Source organism: Borostomias antarcticus (assembly GCF_949987555.1).
Source record: "Borostomias antarcticus genome assembly, chromosome: 34".
NCBI classification, from domain to species: domain Eukaryota; kingdom Metazoa; phylum Chordata; class Actinopteri; order Stomiiformes; family Stomiidae; genus Borostomias; species Borostomias antarcticus.
In genome coordinates this window covers 5220154-5245153 of record NC_140267.1, presented here as the reverse complement: position 1 = coordinate 5245153, position 25000 = coordinate 5220154, and the positions used below count along the sequence as shown (strand labels likewise).

At 49.4% G+C, this 25000-nt stretch overlaps 2 protein-coding genes and 1 pseudogene across 3 annotated transcripts in view; all 3 read right to left on the bottom strand.

The window, feature by feature from the left end:
- The window catches only part of LOC311327833 (uncharacterized protein), a gene marked incomplete at both ends in the record, with an annotated part of 16622 nt that extends 25 nt beyond the window's left edge, over positions 1-16597 (bottom strand). Inside the window, 7 exons of the mRNA XM_084460935.1 lie at positions 1-956; positions 1405-1463; positions 2180-2433; positions 5798-6073; positions 9499-9735; positions 15020-15256; positions 16590-16597. The exon at positions 1-956 is cut by the window's left edge and continues 25 nt beyond it. Of these exons, the coding sequence (XP_084317061.1) occupies positions 1-956; positions 1405-1463; positions 2180-2433; positions 5798-6073; positions 9499-9735; positions 15020-15256; positions 16590-16597 (2027 nt within the window). The remainder of the gene's footprint in view (positions 957-1404; positions 1464-2179; positions 2434-5797; positions 6074-9498; positions 9736-15019; positions 15257-16589) is intronic.
- A 1890-nt stretch (positions 16598-18487) lies between these two features.
- Positions 18488-20140, bottom strand: LOC311327832 (histidine protein methyltransferase 1 homolog; the record flags this gene model as incomplete). Its single annotated transcript, XM_084460934.1, has 2 exons — positions 18488-19468; positions 20060-20140. 2 exons carry the CDS (start codon positions 20138-20140, stop codon positions 18488-18490), a joined length of 1062 nt encoding a protein of 353 aa, XP_084317060.1.
- Positions 20141-20567: 427 nt separating this feature from the next.
- LOC311327831 (histidine protein methyltransferase 1 homolog) overlaps positions 20568-25000 on the bottom strand; it is an 8857-nt pseudogene continuing 4424 nt past the window's right edge. The window contains exons 3-4 of the transcript in view: positions 22726-23035; positions 20568-21548 (exon numbers count right to left, since the gene is read on the bottom strand). The product of the transcript in view is annotated as a histidine protein methyltransferase 1 homolog (transcript). The remainder of the gene's footprint in view (positions 21549-22725; positions 23036-25000) is intronic.

The following is a 25000-nucleotide window of genomic DNA, read 5'->3' as shown; positions in this document are numbered from 1 at the left end:
TTTAGGGCCACAATATGTCTCTGCAGGCCCTGGTCAAGGTCCCACAAGCGCTCCACACTGAACACACCCCTCTCCTGAACAAACCTCTCAAACAGGTGCAGGCCGCCCCCCACCCCAAAGTAGTGTGCCTTGGTGGCCAGGTAGACCAGTCCGTCGGGGGCCAGCAGTCTCTGGAGGGCGCGGTGCAGCGCTGGGTAGTGGGCTGTGTTATACACGGTCTCACAGGTGAATATGATGTCATATTCAGGGGACGGGTCCTCTCTCAGGACCAGAGCCAGGAAGGTGGTCCAGTCGCCGGAGAAGAACCGACACCGAGCCAGCCTGGAGCGCCGTGACGGACGCAGGGCTCTCTTCTTAGGGGGCGGGCCGTCCTCCTCCTCCTCCTCCCTCTCCTCTTCCTCTCCTTTCTCCTCATCCTCCTCTTTTCCCACTCTTTTCCCTACACCCTTCTCCTCCTCCTCCTCCTCACTCTCCTCCTCCTCCTCGCCTTCGTCCGGGCAGTTCATCAGCACGTTGGGCAGTGTGAGCTGCTCTATGACGGTGCTGTTGTAGTCCTGGAAGTGGACAAGCTCCGCCCCCCTGCTCAGCGCCAGTATCCCCAGCAGCCCGGCGCCGCAGCCCAGGTCCAGGACGCGCCTCCCCCCGAACGTCTCCCCCTCCCTCTCCAGGAGCTCCAGCAGGTCGTAGGTGCACTCCCACACCTTCAGCCCGCCCTCGTACACCCCCGAGATGAGGTCTGAGCGCTGGGCGGTGGCGCGCGACAGGACGCCCTCCCTGTCCTCCCGCTCCTCCGCCGTCCGCTCAAACACCAACTCGTTCAGGAAGTGCAGGGGAGGGAGCGTTCCCAGGGCGACGGTCTCCGAGACGGCGTCGTCGAGGAGGGAATGGGGTTCGGGCGGGGGTCGGTGCTCCACCGCCTCTTTGACCGGTTCTGCTGGGATGCTGACCGCTCTCTCCTACGAACCACACACACACACACACACACACACACACACGCAGAAGATACGATCAGTCACAGCAGCAGCACAATACGATACAAAGAGCACTTGCCCCCTCTAGTGGACACCTTTTGAAACAATACGATACAAAGAGCACTTGCCCCCTCTAGTGGACACCTTTTGAAACAATACGATACAAAGAGCACTTGCGCCCTCTAGTGGACACCTTTATAAACACAGCTATGCATATTCTTTGAGACTAGCTGGCAATAAAACCTGACCAGGGAGAATCCACCTGTCTGTGTGTGGTAACCTAGATAAGTTGTAGAGAAAAGTATGTAGGCTACTAACGTTATCTGTCTACAAGAGGGAACCCCAGAGTAGCTAAATTAGCATGCTAGCTTAGCCAGAGTGAGAGCTAATGAGATGCTAACGGTAGCTAGCTCAGTAAGCTAACGGTACTCACAGGTTGAGCTGCACCGTTGGGATTCACATCCTGCCTTTCAGTTTGAATACTGTCTTCGTCTGATTTTCACTCTATTTGCACATCGAAGTTAAAACTGAATGACACAGCTGGTTGTGGAGAGATGCATGTAGTCACTAGACAGCTACGGACACATGTTTGTCCAATGAGACAAAAAACTACAACACCCAGAAGTACAGGAATATAAACAACCGGTCAAGACTCCATTTCCCGTGCTGCCACTCGGCACTTGGGTTCTTGGCAGCCATGTTCAAATGTCCTCTATAGGAAGCCAGAGGGAGGGTGTGACCAACTAACAGTGAAATGAGACAGCATCTTTTATTCTTCACATCCAGGAAGGCATTTGTTTGATGTACTGATACTGAATACCAACAACTTCAGTGACAGATGTAAACTAGATAACAGTGCTAACTAGATAACAGTGCTACTTATCTGTTGCATTCTCAGTTAGTAATGTACTCAGAAGTACGCCCGTCTTATCCAACAACATCACAAAGTATGTCTCGTTATCAAGAGGCACATAAGCCATGCTGCAGCCTACACATATCCCATCTCATACACACATCCCATCTCACATCATTTACATTAACGTCATCTCACATAACGTAGATCACGTCTTCCAATGCACCCACTTGCACTGGTGTGTTTGGATAAAAATGACCATTTCAGGATGTCTTTGTGGTTTTGAATTTTAGGGCCACAATATGTCTCTGCAGGCCCTGGTCAAGGTCCCACAAGCGCTCCACACTGAACACACCCCTCTCCTGAACAAACCTCTCAAACAGGTGCAGGCCGCCCCCCACCCCAAAGTAGTGTGCCTTGGTGGCCAGGTAGACCAGTCCGTCGGGGGCCAGCAGTCTCTGGAGGGCGCGGTGCAGCGCTGGGTAGTGGGCTGTGTTATACACGGTCTCACGGGTGAATATGATGTCATATTCAGGGGACGGGTCGTCCCTCAGGACCAGAGCCAGGAAGGTGGTCCAGTCGCCGGAGAAGAACCGACACCTGGCCAGCCTGGAGCGCCGTGACGGACGCAGGGCTCTCTTCTTAGGGGGCGGGCCGTCCTCCTCCTCCTCCTCCTCCTCCCTCTCCTCTTCCTCTCCTTTCTCCTCATCCTCCTCTTTTCCCACTCTTTTCCCTACATCCTTCCTCTTCTCCTCCTCCTCCTCTCCCTCACTCACACACACACACACACACACACACACACACACACACACACTCACACACACACACACACACACACACACACACTCACACACACACACACACACTCACACACACACACATACACACACACACACACACACACTCACACACACACACACACACACACACTCACACACACACACACACACTCACACACACACACACACACTCACACACACACTCACACACACACACACACACACACACACACTCACACACACACACACACACACACACACACACACACAAAGCACCTCAACAGGAGAGACCAGCCTCCTCACCAGGAGAGACCAGCCTCCTCACCAGGAGAGAAGGGGCGGGAGCATAACACACTCACTGTAGTCTAAATAACAGTCCTTCAATAATGCAGCACTAGTCCATATATATATAGCTCTGTCTGTCCTGTCTGGCCTGTGATTGGGGTCTATTAGAGCAGTAGAAAGCTTTTAGCCAACGGCATTAGATGCTGGAAAGGTCATCCAAACTCAGTGATGACCTTTAGGGGGCAGATAAAGCAAGAGATGGACAGGGAGAGACAGGGAGAGACAGAAAGAGATGGGGGTGAGAAAGAGAGAGAAGGAAAGAGAGAGAGAGAGAGAGAGAGAGAGAGAGTCCCGTTACTGATGGAATCTAGTGGTTTGGCGCCCTCTAGTGGGAGTTCCCCTCAGTCGCAGCTGTGTGTCCTGGAGCGGTCATCTCACTCACTCATCCGTTCATTCACTCATTCCTCAGTCAGTCAATCACCAACTCACTCAGTCATAAACTGTCTGAGTGCCACAAATAACTACAAGTAGCCTAGGAGGCTATTGAGCTATTCACTCGTGCAGTGGCGGTAAGTAAATCTCGGGAAACAATTTTCAATTTTCAAAACTATTTTCCACTAGATGGCGCCATATCACTGAAGTTTGCTCTAATTTACTGAAAGCAGCAAAATGACTGTCATCCTCATCTTTGAGAAAGTATTTCATTATTAGTTTGCATTCCTCGTCATCTCTGACCCAAGGATAACTACTCAGGCCTCCTCTCAAACATGGCTCATGGTTTGCATTAAACAAGAGGCTGTTCAAGCCAGCGAGCAAAGAAAAGATCTTTTAAAGATGACATTTGGTCCAGACATGAAATGGATGAGTGTTGTTCTAGGAGGAACCACGTTGTATATGCCTGTAGACTCCAGTAGATGATCTTCTCTGTCAGGTCATGGGATGCAGAACAACCAGAGTATGAAATGGAAATTATAACAACCTAGTTGTTGCAGCCAGCTGGTGGAACCAGCACTGACCAAACCTTCAGAGAAATAGATAATGACTGTTGACCTTCCCATGATGGAAAATGAGCTGTTCTCTCCTTTTCCCAATATGACTCGCGTCTAGATCCACAGTCCCCAGAAGACGGTGCACCCTGACGCTCTGTCAATCACTTATTAAAATAAATAAATAAACACAACACAACTACTGGGGTAGCTAATATACATGCTTCGTCCCCGAGTCGGTCTGTTTTTTCGCCTCTCTTGACAAAGCGACTTCAGTTTGCCGTCCGGTGAAGGGATTGGATGTAGACGCAGCTATGAGACCCCAGAATTTGGCAGGAGGCCTACATGCATTCTTTCTTTTTTTTATCTGTGAAATAAAATCTCAGTTTGCAATGCAGAGTCAGCACAAGCGATTCTAGACTATATAGATAGAAATAAAAACAATCAAGATTAAATTCCTTCTTTTTCTTGAACGTTTTTGACCGTTTCCGAGGCTTCCCGTCCGTTTCCGAGGCTTCCCGACCGTTTCCGAGGCTTCTCCCGACCGTTTCCGAGGCTTCTCCCGACCGTTTCCGAGGCTTCTCCCGACCGTTTCCGAGGCTTCTCCCGACCGTTTCCGAGGCTTCTCCCGACCGTTTCCGAGGCTTCTCCCGACCGTTTCCGAGGCTTCTCCCGACCGTTTCCGAGGCTTCTCCCGACCGTTTCCGAGGCTTCTCCCGACCGTTTCCGAGGCTTCCCGACCGTTTCCGAGGCTTCTCCCGACCGTTTCCGAGGCTTCTCCCGACCGTTTCCGAGGCTTCTCCCGACCGTTTCCGAGTTGTAATCACACACACACACACACACACACACACACACACACACGCACACACACACACACAAGCAGAAGATACGATCAGTCACAGCAGCAGCGCAATACGATACAAAGAGCACTTGCCCCCTCTAGTGGACACCTTTATAAACACAGCTATGCATATTCTTTGAGACTAGCTAGAAATAAAACCTGACCAGGGAGAATCCACCTGTGGTGCCAGATAGAGGCTTGCAATGTCACAATGTCACAAAGTATGTGTGGTGGGCTGGTAGCTCGAGAAAAACAGTCTCTACAACCTAGATAAGTTGTAGAAAAAAGTATGTAGGCTACTAACGTTACTCACAGGTTGAGCTGCACCGTTGGGATTCACATCTTGCCTTTCAGTTTGACTACTGTCTTCATCTGATGGACTTTTTGACTCTATTTGCACAACAAAGTTAAAACTGAATGACATAGCTGGTTGTGGAGAGATGCATGTAGTCACTAGACAGCTACGGACACATGTTTGTCCAATGAGACAAAAAACTACAACACCCAGAAGTACAGGAATATAAACAACCGGTCAAGACTCCATTTACCGTGCTGCCACTCGGCACTTGGGTTCTTGGCAGCCATGTTCAAATGTCCTATATAGGAAGCCAGAGGGAGGGTGTGACCAACTAACAGTGAAATGAGACAGCATCTTTTATTCTTCACATCCAGGAAGGCATTTGTTTGATGTACTGATACTGAATACCAACGACTTCAGTGACAGATGTAAACTAGATAACAGTGCTAACTAGATAACAGTGCTACTTATCTGTTGCATTCTCAGTTAGTAATGTACTCAGAAGTACGCCCGTCTTATCCAACAACATCACAAAGTATGTCTCGTTATCAAGAGGCACATAAGCCATGCTGCAGCCTACACATATCCCCTCTCATACACATATCCCATCTCACATCATTTACATTAACGTCATCTCACATAACGTAGATCACATCTTCCAATGCACCCACTTGCACTGTTGTGTTTGGATAAAAATGACCGTGACCCTCCATTTCAGGATGTCTTTGTGGTTTTGAATTTTAGGGCCACAATATGTCTCTGCAGGCCCTGGTCAAGGTCCCACAAGCGCTCCACACTGAACACACCCCTCTCCTGAACAAAGCTCTCAAACAGGTGCAGGCCACCCCCCACCCCAAAGTAGTGTGTCTTGGTGGCCAGGTAGACCAGTCCGTCGGGGGCCAGCAGTCTCTGGAGGGCGCGGTGCAGCGCTGGGTAGTGGGCTGTGTTATACACGGTCTCACAGGTGAATATGATGTCATATTCAGGGGACGGGTCGTCCCTCAGGACCAGAGCCAGGAAGGTAGTCCAGTCGCCTGAGAAGAACCGACACCGAGCCAGCCTGGAGCGCCGTGACGGACGCAGGGCTCTCTTCTTAGGGGGCGGGCCGTCCTCCTCCTCCTCTTCCTCTCCTTTCTTCTCATCCTCCTCTTTTCCCACTCTTTTCCCTACATCCTTCCTCTTCTCCTCCTCCTCCTCTCCCTCACTCACACACACACACACACACACACACACACACACACACACACACACACACACTCACACACACACACACACTCACACACACACACACACACACACACACTCACACACACACACATACACACACACACACACTCACACACACACACACACACACACACACACTCACACACACACACACACACACACACACACACTCACACACACACACACACACACACACACACACACTCACACACACACACACACTCACACACACACACACACTCACACACACACACACACACACACACACACTCACACACACACACACACACACACACACACAAAGCACCTCAACAGGAGAGACCAGCCTCCTCACCAGGAGAGACCAGCCTCCTCACCAGGAGAGAAGGGGCGGGAGCATAACACACTCACTGTAGTCTAAATAACAGTCCTTCAATAATGCAGCACTAGTCCATATATATATAGCTCTGTCTGTCCTGTCTGGCCTGTGATTGGGGTCTATTAGAGCAGTAGAAAGCTTTTAGCCAACGGCATTAGATGCTGGAAAGGTCATCCAAACTCAGTGATGACCTTTAGGGGGCAGATAAAGCAAGAGATGGACAGGGAGAGACAGAAAGAGATGGGGGTGAGAAAGAGAGAGAAGGAAAGAGAGAGAGAGAGAGAGAGAGAGAGAGAGAGAGAGAGTCCCGTTACTGATGGAATCTAGTGGTTTGGCGCCCTCTAGTGGGAGTTCCCCTCAGTCGCAGCTGTGTGTCCTGGAGCGGTCATCTCACTCACTCATCCGTTCATTCACTCATTCCTCAGTCAGTCAATCACCAACTCACTCAGTCATAAACTGTCTGAGTGCCACAAATAACTACAAGTAGCCTAGGAGGCTATTGAGCTATTCACTCGTGCAGTGGCGGTAAGTAAATCTCGGGAAACAATTTTCAATTTTCAAAACTATTTTCCACTAGATGGCGCCATATCACTGAAGTTTGCTCTAATTTACTGAAAGCAGCAAAATGACTGTCATCCTCATCTTTGAGAAAGTATTTCATTATTAGTTTGCATTCCTCGTCATCTCTGACCCAAGGATAACTACTCAGGCCTCCTCTCAAACATGGCTCATGGTTTGCATTAAACAAGAGGCTGTTCAAGCCAGCGAGCAAAGAAAAGATCTTTTAAAGATGACATTTGGTCCAGACATGAAATGGATGAGTGTTGTTCTAGGAGGAACCACGTTGTATATGCCTGTAGACTCCAGTAGATGATCTTCTCTGTCAGGTCATGGGATGCAGAACAACCAGAGTATGAAATGGAAATTATAACAACCTAGTTGTTGCAGCCAGCTGGTGGAACCAGCACTGACCAAACCTTCAGAGAAATAGATAATGACTGTTGACCTTACCATGATGGAAAATGAGCTGTTCTCTCCTTTTCCCAATATGACTCGCGTCTAGATCCACAGTCCCCAGAAGACGGTGCACCCTGACGCTCTGTCAATCACTTATTAAAATAAATAAATAAACACAACACAACTACTGGGGTAGCTAATATACATGCTTCGTCCCCGAGTCGGTCTGTTTTTTCGCCTCTCTTGACAAAGCGACTTCAGTTTGCCGTCCGGTGAAGGGATTGGATGTAGACGCAGCTATGAGACCCCAGAATTTGGCAGGAGGCCTACATGCATTCTTTCTTTTTTTTATCTGTGAAATAAAATCTCAGTTTGCAATGCAGAGTCAGCACAAGCGATTCTAGACTATATAGATAGAAATAAAAACAATCAAGATTAAATTCCTTCTTTTTCTTGAACGTTTTTGACCGTTTCCGAGGCTTCCCGTCCGTTTCCGAGGCTTCCCGACCGTTTCCGAGGCTTCTCCCGACCGTTTCCGAGGCTTCTCCCGACCGTTTCCGAGGCTTCTCCCGACCGTTTCCGAGGCTTCTCCCGACCGTTTCCGAGGCTTCTCCCGACCGTTTCCGAGGCTTCTCCCGACCGTTTCCGAGGCTTCTCCCGACCGTTTCCGAGGCTTCTCCCGACCGTTTCCGAGGCTTCCCGACCGTTTCCGAGGCTTCTCCCGACCGTTTCCGAGGCTTCTCCCGACCGTTTCCGAGTTGTAATCACACACACACACACACACACACACACACACACACACACACACACACACACACACACACACACACACACACACACACGCACACACACACACACAAGCAGAAGATACGATCAGTCACAGCAGCAGCGCAATACGATACAAAAAGCACTTGCGCCCTCTAGTGGACACCTTTATAAACACAGCTATGCATATTCTTTGAGACTAGCTAGAAATAAAACCTGAACAGGGAGAATCCACCTGTGGTGCCAGATAGAGGCTTGCAATGTCACAATGTCACAAAGTATGTGTGGTGGGCTGGTAGCTCGAGAAAAACAGTCTCTACAACCTAGATAAGTTGTAGAAAAAAGTATGTAGGCTACTAACGTTACTCACAGGTTGAGCTGCACCGTTGGGATTCACATCCTGCCTTTCTGTTTGAATACTGTCTTCGTCTGATGGACTTTTTGACTCTATTTGCACATCGAAGTTGAAACTGAATGACACAGCTGGTTGTGGAGAGATGCATGTAGTCACTAGACAGCTACGGACACATGTTTGTCCAATGAGACAAAAAACTACAACACCCAGAAGTACAGGAATATAAACAACCGGTCAAGACTCCATTTACCGTGCTGCCACTCGGCACTTGGGTTCTTGGCAGCCATGTTCAAATGTCCTATATAGGAAGCCAGAGGGAGGGTGTGACCAACTAACAGTGAAATGAGACAGCATCTTTTATTCTTCACATCCAGGAAGGCATTTGTTTGATGTACTGATACTGAATACCAACGACTTCAGTGACAGATGTAAACTAGATAACAGTGCTAACTAGATAACAGTGCTACTTATCTGTTGCATTCTCAGTTAGTAATGTACTCAGAAGTACGCCCGTCTTATCCAACAACATCACAAAGTATGTCTCGTTATCAAGAGGCACATAAGCCATGCTGCAGCCTACACATATCCCATCTCACACACATATCCCATCTCACATAATTTACATTAACGTCATCTCACATAACGTAGATCACGTCTTCCAATGCACCCACTTGCACTGTTGTGTTTGGATAAAAATGACCGTGACCCTCCATTTCAGGATGTCTTTGTGGTTTTGAATTTTAGGGCCACAATATGTCTCTGCAGGCCCTGGTCAAGGTCCCACAAGCGCTCCACACTGAACACACCCCTCTCCTGAACAAACCTCTCAAACAGGTGCAGGCCGCCCCCCACCCCAAAGTAGTGTGCCTTGGTGGCCAGGTAGACCAGTCCGTCGGGGGCAAGCAGTCTCTGGAGGGCGCGGTGCAGCGCTGGGTAGTGGGCTGTGTTATACACGGTCTCACAGGTGAATATGATGTCATATTCAGGGGACGGGTCGTCCCTCAGGACCAGAGCCAGGAAGGTGGTCCAGTCGCCGGAGAAGAACCGACACCTGGCCAGCCTGGAGCGCCGTGACGGACGCAGGGCTCTCTTCTTAGGGGGCGGGCCGTCCTCCTCCTCCTCCTCCCTCTCCTCTTCCTCTCCTTTCTCCTCATCCTCCTCTTTTCCCACTCTTTTCCCTACATCCTTCCTCTTCTCCTCCTCCTCCTCTCCTCTCCCTCACTCACACACACACACACACACACACACACACACTCACACACACACACACACTCACACACACACACACACACACACTCACACACACACACACACACACTCACACACACACACATACACACACACACACACACACTCACACACACACACACACACACACACACACACACACACTCACACACACACACACACACACACACTCACACACACACACACACACTCACACACACACACACACACACACTCACACACACACACACTCACACACACACACACACACACACACACACACACACACACACACACACACACAAAGCACCTCAACAGGAGAGACCAGCCTCCTCACCAGGAGAGACCAGCCTCCTCACCAGGAGAGACCAGCCTCCTCACCAGGAGAGAAGGGGCGGGAGCATAACACACTCACTGTAGTCTAAATAACAGTCCTTCAATAATGCAGCACTAGTCCATATATATATAGCTCTGTCTGTCCTGTCTGGCCTGTGATTGGGGTCTATTAGAGCAGTAGAAAGCTTTTAGCCAACGGCATTAGATGCTGGAAAGGTCATCCAAACTCAGTGATGACCTTTAGGGGGCAGATAAAGCAAGAGATGGACAGGGAGAGACAGAAAGAGATGGGGGTGAGAAAGAGAGAGAAGGAAAGAGAGAGAGAGAGAGAGAGAGAGAGAGAGAGAGAGAGAGAGTCCCGTTACTGATGGAATCTAGTGGTTTGGCGCCCTCTAGTGGGAGTTCCCCTCAGTCGCAGCTGTGTGTCCTGGAGCGGTCATCTCACTCACTCATCCGTTCATTCACTCATTCCTCAGTCAGTCAATCACCAACTCACTCAGTCATAAACTGTCTGAGTGCCACAAATAACTACAAGTAGCCTAGGAGGCTATTGAGCTATTCACTCGTGCAGTGGCGGTAAGTAAATCTCGGGAAACAATTTTCAATTTTCAAAACTATTTTCCACTAGATGGCGCCATATCACTGAAGTTTGCTCTAATTTACTGAAAGCAGCAAAATGACTGTCATCCTCATCTTTGAGAAAGTATTTCATTATTAGTTTGCATTCCTCGTCATCTCTGACCCAAGGATAACTACTCAGGCCTCCTCTCAAACATGGCTCATGGTTTGCATTAAACAAGAGGCTGTTCAAGCCAGCGAGCAAAGAAAAGATCTTTTAAAGATGACATTTGGTCCAGACATGAAATGGATGAGTGTTGTTCTAGGAGGAACCACGTTGTATATGCCTGTAGACTCCAGTAGATGATCTTCTCTGTCAGGTCATGGGATGCAGAACAACCAGAGTATGAAATGGAAATTATAACAACCTAGTTGTTGCAGCCAGCTGGTGGAACCAGCACTGACCAAACCTTCAGAGAAATAGATCATGACTGTTGACCTTCCCATGATGGAAAATGAGCTGTTCTCTCCTTTTCCCAATATGACTCGCGTCTAGATCCACAGTCCCCAGAAGACGGTGCACCCTGACGCTCTGTCAATCATTTATTAAAATAAATAAACACGTGCACGTTTTGTGCCAACTACTGGGGTAGCTAATATAAATGCTTCATCCCCGAGTCGGTCTGTTTTTTCGCCTCTCTTGACAAAGCGACTTCAGTTTGCCGTCCGGTGAAGGGATTGGATGTAGACGCAGCTATGAGACCCCAGAATTTGGCAGGGGGCCTACATGCATTTTTTTTTTTTTTTATCTGTGAAATAAAATCTCAGTTTGCAATGCAGAGTCAGCACAAGCGATTCTAGACTATATAGATAGAAAAAAAACAACAATCAAGACTCAATTCCTTCTTATTTTTGAACGTTTTTGACCGTTTCCGAGGCTTCCCGTCCGTTTCCGAGGCTTCCCGACCGTTTCCGAGGCTTCTCCCGACCGTTTCCGAGGCTTCTCCCGACCGTTTCCGAGGCTTCTCCCGACCGTTTCCGAGGCTTCCCGACCGTTTCCGAGGCTTCTCCCGACCGTTTCCGAGGCTTCTCCCGACCGTTTCCGAGGCTTCTCCCGACCGTTTCCGAGGCTTCTCCCGACCGTTTCCGAGGCTTCTCCCGACCGTTTCCGAGGCTTCTCCCGACCGTTTCCGAGGCTTCTCCCGACCGTTTCCGAGGTTTCCCGACCGTTTCCGAGGCTTCTCCCGACCGTTTCCGAGGCTTCTCCCGACCGTTTCCGAGGCTTCTCCCGACCGTTTCCGAGGCTTCCCGACCGTTTCCGAGGCTTTTCCCGACCGTTTCCGAGGCTTCTCCCGACCGTTTCCGAGGCTTCTCCCGACCGTTTCCGAGGCTTCTCCCGACCGTTTCCGAGGCTTCACGACCTTCCCTGTCGGAAGAGGCGTGCGCGGGGTGATTCCAGGGGCGCGAGCCTGAGAACACAGAACCAACGGAAACCAACGGACAGCAGAAGGAGTCGCTCGAGCGACCAGCTCTTTGGATCAGGTGGAACATTTAACCGGTAAAGTTTATCAAGTTAATAATATAATAAAACACTAGTCATTTAAATTTCAAGAGAGAGAGAGAGAGAGAGAGAGAGTGAGAGAGAGAGAGAGTCCCGTTACTGTTGGAATCTAGTGGTTTGGCGCCCTCCAGTGGCAGATCTCCTCAGTCGCAGCTGTGTGTCCTGGAGCGGTCATCTCACTCATTCATTCATTCATTCATTCATTCATTCATTCATTCATTCATTCATTCATTCATTCATTCATTCATTCATTCACTCATTCATTCACTCATTCAATTATTCATTCACTCATTCCTCAGTCAGTCAATCACCAACTCACTCAGTCATAAACTGTCTGAGTGCCACAAATAACTACAAGTAGCCTAGGAGGCTATTGAGCTATTCACTCGTGCAGTGGCGGTAAGTAAATCTCGGGAAACAATTTTCAAAATTATTCTCCACTAGATGGCGCCATATCACTGAAGTTTGCTCTAGTTCACTGAGAGCAGCAAAATTACTGTCATCCTCTTTGAGAAAGTATTTCATTATTAGTTTGCATTCCTCGTCATCTCTGACCCAAGGATAACTACTCAGGCCTCCTCTCAGACATGGTTTGCATTAAACAAGAGGCTGATCAAGCCAGCGAGCAAAGAAAAGATCTTTTAAAGATGACATTTGGTCCAGACATGAAATGGATGAGTGTTGTTCTAGGAGGAACCGCGTTGTATATGCCTGTAGACTCCAGTAGATGATCTTCTCTGTCAGGTCATGGGATGCAGAACAACCAGAGTATGAAATGGAAATTATAACAACCTAGTTGTTGCAGCCAGCTGGTGGAACCAGCACTGACCAAACCTTCAGAGAAATAGATAATGACTGTTGACCTTCCCATGATAGAAAATGAGCTGTTCTCTCCTTTTCCCAATATGACTCGCGTCTAGATCCACAGTCCCCAGAAGACGGTGCACCCTGACGCTCTGTCAATCACGTATTAAAATAAATAAATAAACACAACACAACTACTGGGGTAGCTAATATAAATGCTTCGTCCCCGAGTCGGTCTGTTTTTTCACCTCTCTTGACAAAGCGACTTCAGTTTGCCGTCCGGTGAAGGGATTGGATGTAGACGCAGCTATGAGACCCCAGAATTTGGCAGGAGGCCTACATGCATTCTTTCTTTTTTTTATCTGTGAAATAAAATCTCAGTTTGCAATGCAGAGTCAGCACAAGCGATTCTAGACTATATAGATAGAAATAAAAACAATCAAGATTAAATTCCTTCTTTTTCTTGAACGTTTTTGACCGTTTCCGAGGCTTCCCGTCCGTTTCCGAGGCTTCCCGACCGTTTCCGAGGCTTCTCCCGACCGTTTCCGAGGCTTCTCCCGACCGTTTCCGAGGCTTCTCCCGACCGTTTCCGAGGCTTCTCCCGACCGTTTCCGAGGCTTCTCCCGACCGTTTCCGAGGCTTCTCCCGACCGTTTCCGAGGCTTCCCGACCGTTTCCGAGGCTTCTCCCGACCGTTTCCGAGGCTTCTCCCGACCGTTTCCGAGTTGTAATCACACACACACACACACACACACACACACACACGCACACACACACACACAAGCAGAAGATACGATCAGTCACAGCAGCAGCGCAATACGATACAAAGAGCACTTGCCCCCTCTAGTGGACACCTTTATAAACACAGCTATGCATATTATTAGAGACTAGCTAGAAATAAAACCTGAACAGGGAGAACACACCTGTGGTGCCAGAAAGAGGCTTGCACTGTCGCAATGTCCCAAACTATGTGTGGTGGGCTGGTAGCTCGAGAAAAACAGTCTCTACAACCTAGATAAGTTGTAGAAAAAAGTATGTAGGCTACTAACGTTACTCACAGGTTGAGCTGCACCGTTGGGATTCACATCCTGCCTTTCAGTTTGAATACTGTCTTCGTCTGATTTTGACTCTATTTGCACATCGAAGTTAAAACTGAATGACATAGCTGGTTGTGGAGAGATGCATGTAGTCACTAGACAGCTACGGACACATGTTTGTCCAATGAGACAAAAAAACTACAACACCCAGAAGTACAGGAATATAAACAACCGGTCAAGACTCCATTTACCGTGCTGCCACTCGGCACTTGGGTTCTTGGCAGCCATGTTCAAATGTCCTATATAGGAAGCCAGAGGGAGGGTGTGACCAACTAACAGTGAAATGAGACAGCATCTTTTATTCTTCACATCCAGGAAGGCATTTGTTTGATGTACTGATACTGAATACCAACGACTTCAGTGACAGATGTAAACTAGATAACAGTGCTAACTAGATAACAGTGCTACTTATCGGTTGCATTCTCAGTTAGTAATGTACTCAGAAGTACGCCCGTCTTATCCAACAACATCACAAAGTATGTCTCGTTATCAAGAGGCACATAAGCCATGCTGCAGCCTACACATATCCCATCTCCTACACATATCCCATCTCACATCATTTACATTAACGTCATCTCATAACGTAGATCACGTCTTCCAATGCACCCACTTGCACTGTTGTGTTTGGATAAAAATGACCGTGACCCTCCATTTCAGGATGTCTTTGTGGTTTTGAATTTTAGGGCCACAATATGTCTCTGCAGGCCCTGGTCAAGGTCCCACAAGCGCTCCACACTGAACACACCCCTCTCCTGAACAAACCTCTCAAACAGGTGCAGGCCGCCCCCCACCCCAAAGTAGTGTGCCTTGGTGGCCAGGTAGACCAGTCCGTCGGGGGCCAGCAGTCTCTGGAGGGCGCGGTGCAGCGCTGGGTAGTGGGCTGTGTTATACACGGTCTCACAGGTGAATATGATGTCATATTCAGGGGACGGGTCGTCCCTCAGGACCAGAGCCAGGAAGGTGGTCCAGTCGCCGGAGAAGAAGCGACACCGGGCCAGCCTGGAGCGCCGTGACGGACGCAGGGCTCTCTTCTTAGGGGGCGGGCCGTCCTCCTCCTCCTCCTCCCTCTCCTCTTCCTCTCCTTTCTCCTCATCCTCCTCTTTTCCCACTCTTTTCCCTACATCCTTCCTCTTCTCCTCCTCCTCCTCTCCCTCACTCACACACATACACACACACACACACACACTCACACACACACACACACACACACACACACACACACACACACACTCACACACACACACACACACACACACTCACACACACACACACTCACACACACACACAAAGCACCTCAACAGGAGAGACCAGCCTCCTCACCAGGAGAGACCAGCCTCCTCACCAGGAGAGAAGGGGCGGGAGCATAACACACTCACTGTAGTCTAAATAACAGTCCTTCAATAATGCAGCACTAGTCCATATATATATAGCTCTGTCTGTCCTGTCTGGCCTGTGATTGGGGTCTATTAGAGCAGTAGAAAGCTTTTAGCCAACGGCATTAGATGCTGGAAAGGTCATCCAAACTCAGTGATGACCTTTAGGGGGCAGATAAAGCAAGAGATGGACAGGGAGAGACAGAAAGAGATGGGGGTGAGAAAGAGAGAGAAGGAAAGAGAGAGAGAGAGAGAGAGTCCCGTTACTGATGGAATCTAGTGGTTTGGCGCCCTCTAGTGGGAGTTCCCCTCAGTCGCAGCTGTGTGTCCTGGAGCGGTCATCTCACTCACTCATCCGTTCATTCACTCATTCCTCAGTCAGTCAATCACCAACTCACTCAGTCATAAACTGTCTGAGTGCCACAAATAACTACAAGTAGCCTAGGAGGCTATTGAGCTATTCACTCGTGCAGTGGCGGTAAGTAAATCTCGGGAAACAATTTTCAATTTTCAAAACTATTTTCCACTAGATGGCGCCATATCACTGAAGTTTGCTCTAATTTACTGAAAGCAGCAAAATGACTGTCATCCTCATCTTTGAGAAAGTATTTCATTATTAGTTTGCATTCCTCGTCATCTCTGACCCAAGGATAACTACTCAGGCCTCCTCTCAAACATGGCTCATGGTTTGCATTAAACAAGAGGCTGTTCAAGCCAGCGAGCAAAGAAAAGATCTTTTAAAGATGACATTTGGTCCAGACATGAAATGGATGAGTGTTGTTCTAGGAGGAACCACGTTGTATATGCCTGTAGACTCCAGTAGATGATCTTCTCTGTCAGGTCATGGGATGCAGAACAACCAGAGTATGAAATGGAAATTATAACAACCTAGTTGTTGCAGCCAGCTGGTGGAACCAGCACTGACCAAACCTTCAGAGAAATAGATAATGACTGTTGACCTTCCCATGATGGAAAATGAGCTGTTCTCTCCTTCTCCCAATATGACTCGCGTCTAGATCCACAGTCCCCAGAAGACGGTGCACCCTGACGCTCTGTCAATCACTTATTAAAATAAATAAATAAACACAACACAACTACTGGGGTAGCTAATATACATGCTTCGTCCCCGAGTCGGTCTGTTTTTTCGCCTCTCTTGACAAAGCGACTTCAGTTTGCCGTCCGGTGAAGGGATTGGATGTAGACGCAGCTATGAGACCCCAGAATTTGGCAGGAGGCCTACATGCATTCTTTCTTTTTTTTATCTGTGAAATAAAATCTCAGTTTGCAATGCAGAGTCAGCACAAGCGATTCTAGACTATATAGATAGAAATAAAAACAATCAAGATTAAATTCCTTCTTTTTCTTGAACGTTTTTGACCGTTTCCGAGGCTTCCCGTCCGTTTCCGAGGCTTCTCCCGACCGTTTCCGAGGCTTCTCCCGACCGTTTCCGAGGCTTCTCCAGACCGTTTCCGAGGCTTCTCCCGACCGTTTCCGAGGCTTCTCCCGACCGTTTCCGAGGCTTCTCCCGACCGTTTCCGAGGCTTCTCCCGACCGTTTCCGAGGCTTCTCCCGACCGTTTCCGAGGCTTCTCCCGACCGTTTCCGAGGCTTCTCCCAAACGTTTCCGAGGCTTCTCCCGACCGTTTCCGAGGCTTCTCCCGACCGTTTCCGAGGCTTCTCCCGACCGTTTCCGAGGCTTCCCGACCGTTTCCGAGGCTTCTCCCGACCGTTTCCGAGGCTTCTCCCGACCGTTTCCGAGGCTTCTCCCGACCGTTTCCGAGGCTTCTCCCGACCGTTTCCGAGGCTTCTCCCGACCGTTTCCGAGGCTTCTCCCGACCGTTTCCGAGTTGTAATCACACACACACACACACACACACACACACACACACAAGCAGAAGATACGATCAGTCACAGCAGCAGCACAATACGATACAAAGAGCACTTGCCCCCTCTAGTGGACACCTTTATAAACACAGCTATGCATATTCTTTGAGACTAGCTAGAAATAAAACCTGAACAGGGAGAACACACCTGTGGTGCCAGAAAGAGGCTTGCACTGTCGCAATGTCCCAAACTATGTGTGGTGGGCTGGTAGCTCGAGAAAAACAGTCTCTACAACCTAGATAAGTTGTAGAAAAAAGTATGTAGGCTACTAACGTTACTCACAGGTTGAGCTGCACCGTTGGGATTCACATCCTGCCTTTCAGTTTGAATACTGTCTTCGTCTGATTTTGACTCTATTTGCACATCGAAGTTAAAACTGAATGACATAGCTGGTTGTGGAGAGATGCATGTAGTCACTAGACAGCTACGGACACGTTTGTCCAATGAGACAAAAAAACTACAACACCCAGAAGTACAGGAATATAAACAACCGGTCAAGACTCCATTTACCGTGCTGCCACTCGGCACTTGGGTTCTTGGCAGCCATGTTCAAATGTCCTATATAGGAAGCCAGAGGGAGGGTGTGACCAACTAACAGTGAAATGAGACAGCATCTTTTATTCTTCACATCCAGGAAGGCTTTTGTTTGATGTACTGATACTGAATACCAACGACTTCAGTGACAGATGTAAACTAGATAACAGTGCTAACTAGATAACAGTGCTACTTATCTGTTGCATTCTCAGTGAGTAATGTACTCAGAAGTACGCCCGTCTTATCCAACAACATCACAAAGTATGTCTCGTTATCAAGAGGCACATAAGCCATGCTGCAGCCTACACATATCCCATCTCATACACATATCCCATCTCACATCATTTACATTAACGTCATCTCACATAACGTAGATCACGTCTTCCAATGCACCCACTTGCACTGTTGTGTTTGGATAAAAATGACCGTGACCCTCCATTTCAGGATGTCTTTGTGGTTTTGAATTTTAGGGCCACAATATGTCTCTGCAGGCCCTGGTCAAGGTCCCACAAGCGCTCCACACTGAACACACCCCTCTCCTGAACAAAGCTCTCAAACAGGTGCAGGCCGCCCCCCACCCCAAAGTAGTGTGCCTTGGTGGCCAGGTAAACCAGTCCGTCGGGGGCCAGCAGTCTCTGGAGGGCGCGGTGCAGCGCTGGGTAGTGGGCTGTGTTATACACGGTCTCACAGGTGAATATGATGTCATATTCAGGGGACGGGTCGTCCCTCAGGACCAGAGCCAGGAAGGTGGTCCAGTCGCCTGAGAAGAAGCGACACCGGGCCAGCCTGGAGCGCCGTGACGGACGCAGGGCTCTCTTCTTAGGGGGCGGGCCGTCCTCCTCCTCCTCTTCCTCTCCTTTCTTCTCATCCTCCTCTTTTCCCACTCTTTTCCCTACACCCTTCCTCTTCTCCTCCTCCTCCTCACTCTCCTCCTCCTCCTCCTCCTCCTCGCCTTCGTCCGGGCAGTTCATCAGCACGTTGGGCAGTGTGAGCTGCTCTATGACGGTGCTGTTGTAGTCCTGGAAGTGGACAAGCTCCGCCCCCCTGCTCAGCGCCAGTATCCCCAGCAGCCCGGCGCCGCAGCCCAGGTCCAGGACGCGCCTCCCCCCGAACGTCTCCCCCTCCCTCTCCAGGAGCTCCAGCAGGTCGTAGGTGCACTCCCACACCTTCAGCCCGCCCTCGTACACCCCCGAGATGAGGTCTGAGCGCTGGGCGGTGGCGCGCGACAGGACGCCCTCCCTGTCCTCCCGCTCCTCCGCCGTCCGCTCAAACACCGACTCGTTCAGGAAGTGCAGGGGAGGGAGCGTTCCCAGGGCGACGGTCTCCGAGACGGCGTCGTCGAGGAGGGAATGGGGTTCGGGCGGGGGTCGGTGCTCCACCGCCTCTTTGACCGGTTCTGCTGGAACGCTGACCGCTCTCTCCTACGAACCAATCACACACGCACGCACACACGCACGCACACACACACACACACACACACACACACACACACACACACACACACACACACACACAAGCAGAAGATACGATCAGTCACAGCAGCAGCGCAATACGATACAAAGAGCACTTGCCCCCTCTAGTGGACACCTTTATAAACACAGCTATGCATATTATTTGAGACTAGCTAGAAATAAAACCTGACCAGGGAGAATCCACCTGTCTGTGTGTGGTAACCTAGATAAGTTGTAGAGAAAAGTATGTAGGCTACTAACGTTATCTGTCTACAAGAGGGAACCCCAGAGTAGCTAAATGAGCATGCTAGCTTAGCCAGAGTGAGAGCTAATGAGATGCTAACGGTAGCTAGCTCAGTAAGCTAACGCTACTCACAGGTTCAGCTGCACCGTTGGGATTCACATCCTGCCTTTCAGTTTGAATACTGTCTTCGTCTGATTTTGACTATATCTGCACATCGAAGTTGAAACTGAATGACATAGCTGGTTGTGAAGAGATGCATGTAGTCACTAGACAGCTACGGACACATGTTTGTCCAATGAGACAAAAAACTACAACACCCAGAAGTACAGGAATATAAACAACCGGTCAAGACTCCATTTACCGTGCTGCCACTCGGCACTTGGGTTCTTGGCAGCCATGTTCAAATGTCCTATATAGGAAGCCAGAGGGAGGGTGTGACCAACTAACAGTGAAATGAGACAGCATCTTTTATTCTTCACATCCAGGAAGGCATTTGTTTGATGTACTGATACTGAATACCAACGACTTCAGTGACAGATGTAAACTAGATAACAGTGCTAACTAGATAACAGTGCTACTTATCTGTTGCATTCTCAGTTAGTAATGTACTCAGAAGTACGCCCGTCTTATCCAACAACATCACAAAGTATGTCTCGTTATCAAGAGGCACATAAGCCATGCTGCAGCCTACACATATCCCATCTCCTACACATATCCCATCTCACATCATTTACATTAACGTCATCTCACATAACGTAGATCACGTCTTCCAATGCACCCACTTGCACTGTTGTGTTTGGATAAAAATGACCGTGACCCTCCATTTCAGGATGTCTTTGTGGTTTTGAATTTTAGGGCCACAATATGTCTCTGCAGGCCCTGGTCCAGGTCCCACAAGCGCTCCACACTGAACACACCCCTCTCCTGAACAAACCTCTCAAACAGGTGCAGGCCGCCCCCCACCCCAAAGTAGTGTGTCTTGGTGGCCAGGTAGACCAGTCCATCGGGGGCCAGCAGTCTCTGGAGGGCGCGGTGCAGCGCTGGGTAGTGGGCTGTGTTATACACGGTCTCACAGGTGAATATGATGTCATATTCAGGGGACGGGTCGTCCCTCAGGACCAGAGCCAGGAAGGTGGTCCAGTCGCCGGAGAAGAACCGACACCTGTCCAGCCTGGAGCGCCGTGACGGACGCAGGGCTCTCTTCTTAGGGGGCGGGCCGTCCTCCTCCTCCTCCTCCTCGCTCTCCTCTTCCTCTCCTTTCTCCTCATCCTCCTCTTTTCCCACTCTTTTCCCTACACCCTTCCTCTTCTCCTCCTCCTCCTCACTCTCCTCCTCGCCTTCGTCCGGGCAGTTGATCAGCACGTTGGGCAGTGTGAGCTGCTCTATGACGGTGCTGTTGTAGTCCTGGAAGTGGACAAGCTCCGCCCCCCTGCTCAGCGCCAGTATCCCCAGCAGCCCGGCGCCGCAGCCCAGGTCCAGGACGCGCCTCCCCCCGAACGTCTCCCCCTCCCTCTCCAGGAGCTCCAGCAGGTCGTAGGTGCACTCCCACACCTTCAGCCCGCCCTCGTACACCCCCGAGATGAGGTCTGAGCGCTGGGCGGTGGCGCGCGACAGGACGCCCTCCCTGTCCTCCCGCTCCTCCGCCGTCCGCTCAAACACCGACTCGTTCAGGAAGTGCAGGGGAGGGAGCGTTCCCAGGGCGACGGTCTCCGAGACGGCGTCGTCGAGGAGGGAATGGGGTTCGGGCGGGGGTCAGTGCTCCACCGCCTCTTTGACCGGCTCTGCTGGAATACTGACCGCTCTCTCCTACGAACCACACACACACACACACACACACACACACACGCAGAAGATACGATCAGTCACAGCAGCAGCACAATACGATACAAAGAGCACTTGCCCCCTCTAGTGGACACCTTTTGAAACAATACGATACAAAGAGCACTTGCCCCCTCTAGTGGACACCTTTTGAAACAATACGATACAAAGAGCACTTGCGCCCTCTAGTGGACACCTTTATAAACACAGCTATGCATATTCTTTGAGACTAGCTAGAAATAAAACCTCACCAGGGAGAATCCACCTGTCTGTGTGTGGTAACCTAGATAAGTTGAAGAGAAAAGTATGTAGGCTACTAACGTTATCTGTCTACAAGAGGGAACCCCAGAGTAGCTAAATTAGCATGCTAGCTTAGCCAGAGTGAGAGCTAATGAGATGCTAGCGGTAGCTAGCTCAGTAAGCTAACGCTACTCACAGGTTGAGCTGCACCGTTGGGATTCACATCCTGCCTTTCAGTTTGAATACTGTCTTCGTCTGATTTTGACTCTATTTGCACATCGAAGTTCAAACTGAATGACATAGCTGGTTGTGGAGAGATGCATGTAGTCACTAGACAGCTACGGACACATGTTTGTCCAATGAGACAAAAAACTACAACACCCAGAAGTACAGGAATATAAACAACCGGTCAAGACTCCATTTCCCGTGCTGCCACTCGGCACTTGGGTTCTTGGCAGCCATGTTCAAATGTCCTATATAGGAAGCCAGAGGGAGGGTGTGACCAACTAACAGTGAAATGAGACAGCATCTTTTATTCTTCACATCCAGGAAGGCATTTGTTTGATGTACTGATACTGAATACCAACGACTTCAGTGACAGATGTAAACTAGATAACAGTGCTAACTAGATAACAGTGCTACTTATCTGTTGCCTTCTCAGTTAGTAATGTACTCAGAAGTACGCCCGTCTTATCCAACAACATCACAAAGTATGTCTCGTTATCAAGAGGCACATAAGCCATGCTGCAGCCTACACATATCCCATCTCCTACACATATCCCATCTCACATCATTTACATTAACGTCATCTCACATAACGTAGATCACGTCTTCCAATGCACCCACTTGCACTGTTGTGTTTGGATAAAAATGACCGTGACCCTCCGTTTCAGGATGTCTTTGTGGTTTTGAATTTTAGGGCCACAATATGTCTCTGCAGGCCCTGGTCAAGGTCCCACAAGCGCTCCACACTGAACACACCCCTCTCCTGAACAAACCTCTCAAACAGGTGCAGGCCGCCCCCCACCCCAAAGTAGTGTGCCTTGGTGGCCAGGTAGACCAGTCCGTCGGGGGCCAGCAGTCTCTGGAGGGCGCGGTGCAGCGCTGGGTAGTGTGCTGTGTTATACACGGTCTCACAGGTGAATATGATGTCATATTCAGGGGACGGGTCGTCCCTCAGGACCAGAGCCAGGAAGGTGGTCCAGTCGCCGGAGAAGAAGCGACACCGGGCCAGCCTGGAGCGCCGTGACGGACGCAGGGCTCTCTTCTTAGGGGGCGGGCCGTCCTCCTCCTCCTCCTCCTCCCTCTCCTCTTCCTCTCCTTTCTCCTCATCCTCCTCTTTTCCCACTCTTTTCCCTACATCCTTCCTCTTCTCCTCCTCCTCCTCTCCCTCACTCACTCACACACACACACACACACACACTCACACACACACACACTCACACACACACACTCACACACACACACACACACACACACACACTCACATACACACACACACACACACACTCACACACACACACACACACACACACACACACACACACACACACTCACACACACTCACACACACACACACACACACACTCACACACACACACACACACACTCTCACACACACACACACACACACACACACACACACACACACACACAAAGCACCTCAACAGGAGAGACCAGCCTCCTCACCAGGAGAGACCAGCCTCCTCACCAGGAGAGAAGGGGCGGGAGCATAACACACTCACTGTAGTCTAAATAACAGTCCTTCAATAATGCAGCACTAGTCCATATATATATAGCTCTGTCTGTCCTGTCTGGCCTGTGATTGGGGTCTATTAGAGCAGTAGAAAGCTTTTAGCCAACGGCATTAGATGCTGGAAAGGTCATCCAAACTCAGTGATGACCTTTAGGGGGCAGATAAAGCAAGAGATGGACAGGGAGAGACAGAAAGAGATGGGGGTGAGAAAGAGAGAGAAGGAAAGAGAGAGAGAGAGAGAGAGAGAGAGAGAGAGAGAGAGAGTCCCGTTACTGATGGAATCTAGTGGTTTGGCGCCCTCTAGTGGGAGTTCCCCTCAGTCGCAGCTGTGTGTCCTGGAGCGGTCATCTCACTCACTCATCCGTTCATTCACTCATTCCTCAGTCAGTCAATCACCAACTCACTCAGTCATAAACTGTCTGAGTGCCACAAATAACTACAAGTAGCCTAGGAGGCTATTGAGCTATTCACTCGTGCAGTGGCGGTAAGTAAATCTCGGGAAACAATTTTCAATTTTCAAAACTATTTTCCACTAGATGGCGCCATATCACTGAAGTTTGCTCTAATTTACTGAAAGCAGCAAAATGACTGTCATCCTCATCTTTGAGAAAGTATTTCATTATTAGTTTGCATTCCTCGTCATCTCTGACCCAAGGATAACTACTCAGGCCTCCTCTCAAACATGGCTCATGGTTTGCATTAAACAAGAGGCTGTTCAAGCCAGCGAGCAAAGAAAAGATCTTTTAAAGATGACATTTGGTCCAGACATGAAATGGATGAGTGTTGTTCTAGGAGGAACCACGTTGTATATGCCTGTAGACTCCAGTAGATGATCTTCTCTGTCAGGTCATGGGATGCAGAACAACCAGAGTATGAAATGGAAATTATAACAACCTAGTTGTTGCAGCCAGCTGGTGGAACCAGCACTGACCAAACCTTCAGAGAAATAGATAATGACTGTTGACCTTCCCATGATGGAAAATGAGCTGTTCTCTCCTTCTCCCAATATGACTCGCGTCTAGATCCACAGTCCCCAGAAGACGGTGCACCCTGACGCTCTGTCAATCACTTATTAAAATAAATAAATAAACACAACACAACTACTGGGGTAGCTAATATACATGCTTCGTCCCCGAGTCGGTCTGTTTTTTCGCCTCTCTTGACAAAGCGACTTCAGTTTGCCGTCCGGTGAAGGGATTGGATGTAGACGCAGCTATGAGACCCCAGAATTTGGCAGGAGGCCTACATGCATTCTTTCTTTTTTTTATCTGTGAAATAAAATCTCAGTTTGCAATGCAGAGTCAGCACAAGCGATTCTAGACTATATAGATAGAAATAAAAACAATCAAGATTAAATTCCTTCTTTTTCTTGAACGTTTTTGACCGTTTCCGAGGCTTCCCGTCCGTTTCCGAGGCTTCCCGTCCGTTTCCGAGGCTTCTCCCG